The 9,386-nt window shown below is 49.2% G+C and overlaps 1 protein-coding gene across 1 annotated transcript in view; it reads right to left on the bottom strand.

The window, feature by feature from the left end:
- CDKL1 (cyclin-dependent kinase-like 1 (CDC2-related kinase)) overlaps window positions 1–4,861 on the bottom strand; it is a gene marked incomplete at its 5' end in the record, with an annotated part of 11,224 nt that extends 6,363 nt beyond the window's left edge. Inside the window, 2 exons of the mRNA XM_010074266.1 lie at window positions 2,359–2,431; window positions 4,740–4,861. Coding sequence (XP_010072568.1) covers window positions 2,359–2,431; window positions 4,740–4,861 — 195 coding nt within the window. The remainder of the gene's footprint in view (window positions 1–2,358; window positions 2,432–4,739) is intronic.
- Between the last annotated feature and the right edge of the window lie 4,525 nt (window positions 4,862–9,386).

The following is a 9,386-nucleotide window of genomic DNA, read 5'->3' as shown; positions in this document are numbered from 1 at the left end:
AACCCATGTCCTCCTGGACAGAACATTTCCCCTGCCTATAGCCATCTATCCCTTCAGGCTCCCAGCTCCTGCTGCGTGGCTCTGTGTCACCCGCACAGCACCGAGGTAGCTCTGCAGAACCAGCTGGGAACCAGCCAGCAGGAGGAGCGAGGTTTGCATAGCAAGGATTGTTGTTAACCTGGCCCTCTGCAAATGCAACTCACCTGATACACCTACGTGTAACACACTCCTAACACGGGGCTCGGTTTTATGAATACATGGGGAGATGCTAATGAGAGGCGCTTTTGTGCAACAGGGCCCACCGGGATCAGTTCTCGGGCCAATCCCATGAACCGGATTTACTGGCAATCCAGGGGACAAGATGGCAAAGCTCACAGAGGAGCTGTAGGCTGTAGTTTAGATCATAGAATCATAGAATCATTAAGGTTGGAAAAGACCTCAAGGATCATCAAGTCCAACCCAACACCACCTAACTCACTAAACCATGTCCCTAAGCACCACATCTACACGTTTCTTGAACACCTCCAGGGATGGGTGATTCAACCACCTCCCTAGGTAGCCTGTTCCAATGTTTGACCACTCTTTCAGTGAAGAATTTTTTCCTAATATCCAGCCTAAACCTTCCCTGGTGTAACTTGAGATGTGGGACTTCATCTATCCTTGTAAATGCCAGAGTACGCCTGGTGTTCCCGCTACTCTGCACAGGTGAGACACATCCAGAGCGCTGTGTCCAGCTCTGGGATCCTCAGCAGAAGGAAGGTGGGGGCACACTGGGGTGACTCCAGTGAAGGGCCAGGAAAATGATCAGGGGACTGGGGTATCTGACATCCAAGGAAAGGCTGAGGGAGCTGGGACCACCATTCAGCCTGGAGGAGACGGCTCTGGGGAGATTTATCAGTGTGTATAAATACCTGATGGGAAGAAGTAAAGAAGACTGAGGCTCTCCTCAGTGGTGTCCGGTGAGAGGACAAGAGGCAATGGGCACAGACTGAACACACAGGAAATTCCATTTAAACGTAAACAGTTTTCATTTTGACTGTGAGGGTGGCCAAACACACAAACAAGTTGCCCAGAGAGTTTGTGGAACCTCCATCCTTGGAGATATTCAAGCCCTGAATGGAAAAATTTCTGAGCAGCCTGCTACAGCTGACTCAGCTGCAGTGGGAGGGCTGGGCTACATGATTTCCAGAGGTCCCTTCCAACGTGAGCAGCTCTGTGATTCTGGAGAAGTCACCCTGCCTGCTGAAGGTTCGCAACGATCCAATTTGGGCTCGGGAAGGAGTTTCTGCTGATTAAGCCAGTGGAGACCTTGATTTCTTCTGCCTATGGTGTGCTCTACCAGAATCACCAGGGTCCAGCTCACATTGTCCCTCCCCTACCGTCACCTCAGCTCAAACACCTCGGACTTTTCCTAGCTAAACTGGTGGTAAATTATTTTATCTCCTCCTGAGGACTGAAATGCTGCTTGTTAAACCAGTGTCGTGGAGTTCCACAAAGGACAGCTCCATAAAACCTCATTACCTGTGATCTACAGCACGTCAGACTGCAGCATCTCGTTGTTCCCTTGGCTTTAAAACTCCATTAAATTTTTCAGACTGAGTGGGTGAACAGAAAGAAGCAGCAAAACAACAAATCCTGGAAGCAGGACAGACTTACGGCCAAGTTCCTGTGGCTCAGCTGGACATAATTCTCCCAGCAAAGACAAAACACCCATTCCACAGCGATCTCCTGCCCGACTCTTAAAGCTCAAAATATTGGCAGATAAACAAAAACAAAGACAATTACAGATAAGTTTGCCTAAGGAACTTCTCCAAAATGTTCCATTCCTTCCCTGCTTCTTAAAGCATCCTCACTGCTTTCTACAAAATATTTGCCATGCACATTTCCCCCCAGAAAGCAGAGGAGGGGTTCTAAAACCAGTTCACTGTGTCTGATTTTTGAAACCTTTTAGGTGTTGACATGATTCAACGCCTGTGACTATCAACAGGATGTTCTGTGAAATCAGCAGCAGTTTGCTTAGATCTCAGCTGATCAGACGTTAAGCCAGTTTTTTAAATGTCAGTTGTAACGCATGGCACAGGGAACACTCAAGGATTATATTCTTGCTCAGACTGGAAGCTTGTCTAAAGTCATTAATGCAAATCATTCCTTGGCAGCAAACCCAAGGGACCTGTGTCACAGTAAACGCAGCTGTTGTGGGCACACACTCGTATTTCAGATGTATGTTTCCTGTTGAAAAGAGGAAATTTCATCCGACTTTGTCCCATGAAGGCTCTGTAATCAGGAAAATGGCAACAGCACCTCCTTAACCTCCAAAGCCACGTTGCAGCAATCATTAGCGATGTGTAGGGTACTTACATTGTGTTTATGGCAGAAGTTCACAGCTTGGAGGGTCTGCCAGGTTATGCTCTTCACTAGATGCTCCGGCATCCTGTTTTAAAAAAGCACAATTTTTATTTTGGGCATTAAAAACAACTTCACTATTACAGGAAAAAGGAAGAGGAGGCCTTTGAGTGCTGTGCTAACATTGTGCAGGGATCTCCGAGCAAAACCACCAGGGAACAAGTCAGAAAACTCAGAAAAAAAACCTCACTAGCTACATTTTCTTGCTATAAATAAGTTACAAGAAATACATAATAACCCTCTGTTTGTTGATCTTCCATTGCAGGAAACCAGTCACGCTGGGCTGCTGCTGGTGGAGGCTGTTTGTACCTCTTCCCACGTCTCAGAGCTGAGCTGAGCTCTGCCTGCACCTCACTGCAGAAAGCAACGCTCTTCTGTGAGGTCACCCTTCAACCATCGCAGGAGCATCAAAGGGAATGTCAACACCACTTCCAAACCCAGTCAGCGCAACAAGATCTAGGGATTTACGGCAGCTAAGAGCGTGTCAGAGCGTCTGATACCGCTCAGTCACAGCCAGCATGAGGCCTGCCAACCGATGACCACCATCAGTGCGTGCAAGTCCGTGTCAAATCCTGTCTCACGGCTGTGCTTAGCATCCGCGCTTCCCGGCAATCCTGAAATGCCAGCAGGCCTTTCTGCCTCTGCAGCCACACAGCGTTGGAGGAGGTGGAGTGTCCGTGGTATAGATGCATGACTTGCAATGCTCTCATGTCACTGACTGTCCAGAGAGGACAAAATGGGACAGGGAAGGATGTTCCTACAAGAGTAGAAAGCTCTACTTTGTTTTGCATCTCCTCTCCTTCCCTCCAACGGCTGGCAAACACTTCAGAGAAAGAAAACCTCTGTTACAGATCCAGCCTCCTCTCTTTCACTTACTGTGCAACAGTTCTTAAACCTCCTTGGCTGTCTGTAACGGTCTTCAACAATCCCAGGAAAGGCAGAGGTGACAATCTTGGCGCTTGCAAGCTCAAATCCAATTTTATTTCATGTGTTTAACACTGAAAAGCTTATGATTCATCATAAAGAAAAAACAAACCAAACCAATATGCAGGAAGCCTGGCTTTTTCTCTAAGGCACCTTCTGCTGTCACTGCTGAAGGTCTTGCACCGACACTGCTGTTGCAACGCTGGAGTTCCCTCACAGAAACATCCTAGAATGATGAGAGTGCTGCACTGACAGCCTGACAAGGGGATGAAGTTGGTCAAATTACCTGGAAACATGGGGCAAAGAGGTGTCTGCCCACCCATCTTAATCCTGACCACAAAAGACTCGACCATCTGCGGTGGCAAAGATCAAAAGCAAAGTATGCAACCAGGTGTTACATGTTCGTTCCCCCTGGAGTTGTTCTGATGAATAGAAAGCAAATGTGAAGTATTTTCTTCAAAGAGGGTTATCCATCCTCTCTTCAGATTCCAGGTGAACAGGTTCAAACTGGGCAGAAAGCTGCTCACCAGCTCACAAAGCCATTTGCTATCTGCATACTCCGTTCTCCTTCTAGAGCTCCACATCAGGGAGAAAGAGAACAACAGGGTCTTGTTTACTCAACCCCAAATTAGTCTCCTGCAGGCAATTCATTTAGCTCCAGGCCTATAAAATGATTTATGAACTTCTGCTTAGCATTTCCACAGCACCAAGTCACTGTGAATAATTAGAGACAATGCATTGAGTGGGAGTGTCGTTTGTAACGTGTCAAAGGAACAAACTCTGTCCTGGGGAATGTTTTTTCAGCCGTGCAGCTCATGCTTCGTGCAAGTGCCTGTTTAAAGAAGAGGGTATCTGACCTGAAGCTGTGCGGAGAGGTGCAGGCATAGCTCCTGGGGACTCCTGCCAGCCAATACACACTCCTCAGCAGGGCTACAAGTCACTGGTCTGTCATACGCGTCATCAGTGACTTCACTACAGACTGTATGTTTTGGGTGCTGAGACACGTTGCCGCAGTGCCCACAGCCTGGCTCTGCACCTGGGGAGCAGCAGGAAGGAGGGCTGCATGTCCCAGCCCCCTGCCCGCCTCCCCCAGCAGCCCAAACCTCTTTGCAGCGAGACACAGGACACTCCCAAGCAACTGGGGTTTGCTGGTGCAGAGCCAGCCAAAAATCATCCAAACGCTCAGGCTCAGCGCTCCGGTCTCCTTGGTGAGCAGCACTGTGCAGGATGTGGGCTCACACACAATTATTTTGGATGTCATTGCTAAACCACAGTAACAGAGCATGTCCTGGGCACTGGGCTGAGAAATCTCTCCTGTAATTAATGAAATTCCTCTGAAAACTGCAGAGCAGCAATGACACAGACACCCCCTGACTCCTTTGCTCAAAGCTCCCAGTGAGAGACTTACTCACCCCCGGGGGTGCTTGTCCAGCTCATGGAGAACGGTGTGGTCGCAGTACTCGAAGACCAGATGCAGCCTCCGCTTCCTCCTGAACACTTCCAGCAGGTTCACCAGGTTGGGGTGTTTCAGTTGCTGTAACACACAGCGGATGGGGGGCTAGTTACTGCACAGGGGAGTGGGGTAAAGCTGGAGTGGAGTAAAAGACAATGCTGTTACCAACAAGGGTCTCAATTCCTTGAGCTGAAACCTTTTATACCAGCACAGCAAGATGTGAAGAAGCAGCTCAGCTACAGCTCAGCCTGTGGTGTTGTTATTTTAGGAACTGACTGTGGGCAACAAGTCAGCGTGGCTGCCGCGAGTGCCTCTTAGAAAAGATGCTCAGAGATAAAGAATTCATCACAGTGCCCACAGCTATTCCGGCAGCGCCTTTCATTGTACACATCCAGCCTTTGACTGCACCGCAATGAAAAGCAGCTCTCCCCTGGAGAGAAGCTGGGGAAATCACACACGGGGAGAGCCTAGAGCAGGCAAACACATTTAGGAGAAACCAAGACCCTCCTCTGATAAAAATAAGTAAAGCACGTGGTCTCAGCTTCACCAGCTTATTGTCAGAATCTGGAGGGGCTAATTAGGAGAATTTTTATTGCTGCTTCTTCCTCTTCCTCTCAATCTACTTCATGTGCTCATACCAGGGCTTCCTCTCGTGGGGACATCAGCTTCTTGGCACACGTAAAGCCTGAGCACAGCAGGGTGACTCAAATGCACCTTGCAGGTGAGGGCAGGCATTACTGGATGTATACTGGATGTATCTTACCACATATACATCCCCCACATTTTGGGGGGAGAGCTGGGAGAGGGCTTGAACCACAGGGCACGCACCACTGTTCAGAAAAAGAAAGAAAGAAAAGCCAGACCCAACTCAGGAATGTTATTCCTTTTCAGATGACTCATGGCACCATCCCCTTGGCTTGCAGGCACCTGTATCCACACGGGCTTTGCCTGACCGAGGCTTCAGAACAAACACATTACTAAGCAAGGAGGCTGGAAAGGGCATTGCTTAGGAGTTACGCTAACTCCATTTCCTAATGTGCCTCTAAGCCATCTGGAAAAGCCTGCAAAGGAAAAGGAGGCAAAGAGTCAAGACTAGAGAAAACTGAGGCCTCAACTGAGGAATGCAGCTGTTTGGGGAAGGACCCTGTTAATCCCAAGGTGAAGGATCACCGAAATCCATGACTTGAATCCTGGGGTTAACCAGTGAGCTTGAGGAAAAGAGCAGTTCAGTAAAAGACCCCCACCATAGCTCACGGCCAGCCTGCGATTGTACAAGTTCCTTGCAAAGAGAGACCTTCCAGGGAGCTCACTGCCTCTGGGGGATGTTATACTGAACCCAGACCATACCGAGTCCATATGCCAACGGGGTCCCCGTTAGGGTACAGCAGGCAGCTATCCCAGTCCTGCAAACTGGCAGCAAAGAGCTGACCTTTCTAAACAACATCTCTTACCACATGCACGTCTTGTTCCTTCAATCCCTCCGCAGGGCTGGGGCTCCTGCCCACGCCGTGTCAACCATATGCCTGTATCAAAGACCTTCGCATCCACCTGGATCAAACCCAGGTTACAACCAAGATCTTCTGACCACATCCACACCGAGCAAAGTACCTACTCGCCCTGTGCAGCATTACACAAAGCCCAGCCTACCAGTTCAGACCCCACCATGGCAGAGAGCTCTCTGGAGAGAGCAAGCTTGGGCTCAGAAGCACGAGGTCTGGCTGTGTCAGGGACATTGCAAGGGGACACAGCTGTGTGAACAAGCTCCTGCACACACAGGAGCGGGACAACCTGCAGAGGGTCCCCTGGGAGTGGTCTTGCCATGGCTTCTCCTCACACCTCGCTCACAGCCAGCCCGCACGGCTGGGGCTCTCCAGGCTGTGGGGTTCACTGGCAGGCACTGACGGGTTTACATGCAGACTCGCGCCATTTTCACCTATTTCCAGCCTTTCCTGTGGAACTGGGATCACAGGGTATTTTGACTCTGCATACAGCCCCGCTCTCCCACCCTGCCTGCCATAGCTCCCAGCCATAAAAAGCCCTTTGTCTACAAGGTATTTACCATACAGAATAATAAATTATCAGGCCCTACATTTTTTACTGATGAAACACGGTCTCAGGACATCTTTGACAAACGCTTGGTTGTTGCCTAAGCCAGGAAATACCTCAACAAACAAATAAACAATCTGTTACTATTTGCAGAGAAAAAGTTGAAAAGATAGTCAAGCAGGTCTGCACTTGTTAAAATCAACACCGCCCCGACACAGATCCTGCCGTTACTAGCCGCAGTGGTGTCGGCTTTGTACCCTTCAGGATGATGCATTTACCACCTGCATTGCAATTGATTCCTGCAACGATTATTTTCCTTTTCAGATCTTTAATGCAATTTGAATCTTAACGCATCTCCAGCATTGTTTACTAAAATGATACAGCTACATGTCATCTGTTTGCTTCAGATACAAGAAAAACTTAGGCTGCTTCTCCCCAAAATCTAACTGAAAAATAAATACACTTTTTTCCTAGATGATGGCTCTTCTAGGATGATATCCAGCATTACTTTGCCTCTTTCTGCAGTGGGCAGAGAAGCAGGCCTTCATATTCCTTTGACAATAACATTTACATAATTTATTTATATCTTAATGCTCAATAAAAGACAAGCCGATAGCACAAAAGAGATCTGAAGAAATGAAATATCATAAATCCTGTAACTTGCTGAAATCTTGCACTTAATTGGAAATATGAAAATTACTTGGTTCCCAGCAAACAACTTAAGGTAACTCGATGGAAGGGAACACTGCACACAGTGAGTATCGACTGCTGCTATGCAAATACCAGCAGGCAGTGAAGCCTGGGAACAACATCACACGGAAATCAGAGACTGGAGGACTAGGAATTTGGGGAAAGAACTTTTAAAGGAAATGGAACATCTTTCTCTGTTGATTTCTGCAGGGTTTTGTTAACTCCAAAACCCTAAATCATTGACTGTCTACGAGGATGCATTGTGTCTAGTCTGAACGGCACGTTTCTTGTAAAAAGGAATCCTATTGGAAATCATTATTTTAAAATGTATAATAAGCCAATACGCTGTTAATATGGTTCTTTAATCAGTTCAATGTTTAAAAGCAATGGCTCTTCTGCACAGGAAAGAGAAAGCTGAAGAGAGGGCGATACTGGAGGTGTACAAAATCATGTGTACCCTGGAGAAAGTGAAAAGGGAACAACTCTCCCCGCTTCTTGTAACACACGACTGGAGGTACTGTATGCCATCACCCAGCAGCAAGTTTATAACAAATAAGAGGAAATATCTTTTCACACAACACATTCCTGAAGTCGTGGCACTCACTGCCTCAGGATACCATGGAGACCAAATTGATACACTGGTTTGAAAAGAGATGGGACAAACTCCCAACAGTCTATGGGTGTCTGCTAAGCAACAGGTACAACCTGTTGCTCTAGAAACTTTGCCCAGAAGCTGGGAGTGTGAAAGGAAACCTTACCCCATCCTCTCACTCTGCCTCCTGGGTTTCTCCTCATTTCTGCAGGCTTGATGGACCCAGGGTGCAACTCACTGCAAATATTCAGTTTTATCAGGAAAATAAACACAGAGGCTGAATGAATGACCCATTTCTATGTGAGAACGAGCTCTCACACAGAAGTCAAGAAAGGATCAGCACAGACACGGTGCTGCCAAGACTCACAGCTGCATCCACTTCCACCTGTGAACTCCTGTGAACCTCCACAGCCCCAGCATTCAACCCACGGCTCCATCCCCCCTGCACATCAGGCTCTGACGCTGCAGATCCCCCGCACCCAGGGGCTCAGAAAGGGCATTTCTAGGAGGAGCTGGGGCAGAGTATAAAGCAGGGAGCAGGCAGAGCTGTGCCCCATGGCTGTCCTCCACCTCCTGTCATCTAGGATCCCTTCTGGCTCATGTGCTTTTACACCAGCTCCAACAGCCCTAGTTTCCAGGGGGAACCTCCTGGGTGCAGAGGGGGCTGCTGCTGGCCAGCCTGTGACCGTGACAACTGTGCACGAAGGGCAGAGCTCTGCCAGTACTGGCCTGGCCACTGCTGACCCCACAGGGGACAGAGCCTGGGTCAGTCTCTCTCTGGAGGGCACGGTGATGACTCTGTTGATGCTCCTCCACTACCCACCCACAAGAAACCCACAAGCACCCGGCAGCCTTGCAATGTGTCAGCTCCAACCCCCTGCGATGTGTGACAGCCCGGGCTGCGGAGGGTCACCCCCATCCCTGGCCAAACACCTTGGACTTTCACCACCACCCCCCTTCTCCCAGAGAAACTGACTGACTCGGACACTTTCTGTACCGCTCCCTCACACCCTTTCTCCTCTCTACCCTCCCTCCTGACGCCCCATCTCCTCACAGCTCCCCTCACGCCCTGTCTCCTCAGGACACCCCATCTCCTCATGGCTCCCCTCACACCCTGTCTCCTCAGGACGCCCCATCTCCTCATGGCTCCCCTCACACCCTGTCTCCTCAGGACGCCCCATCTCCTCATGGCTCCCCTCACACCCTGTCTCCTCAGGACGCCCCATCTCCTCATGGCTCCCCTCACACCCTGTCTCCTCAGGACGCCCCATCTCCTCA

This window comes from Pterocles gutturalis, unplaced genomic scaffold, assembly GCF_000699245.1.
Source record: "Pterocles gutturalis isolate BGI_N339 unplaced genomic scaffold, ASM69924v1 scaffold13842, whole genome shotgun sequence".
Taxonomy (NCBI): Eukaryota; Metazoa; Chordata; class Aves; order Pterocliformes; family Pteroclidae; genus Pterocles; species Pterocles gutturalis.
This window is presented reverse-complemented; position numbering and strand designations above follow the sequence as displayed.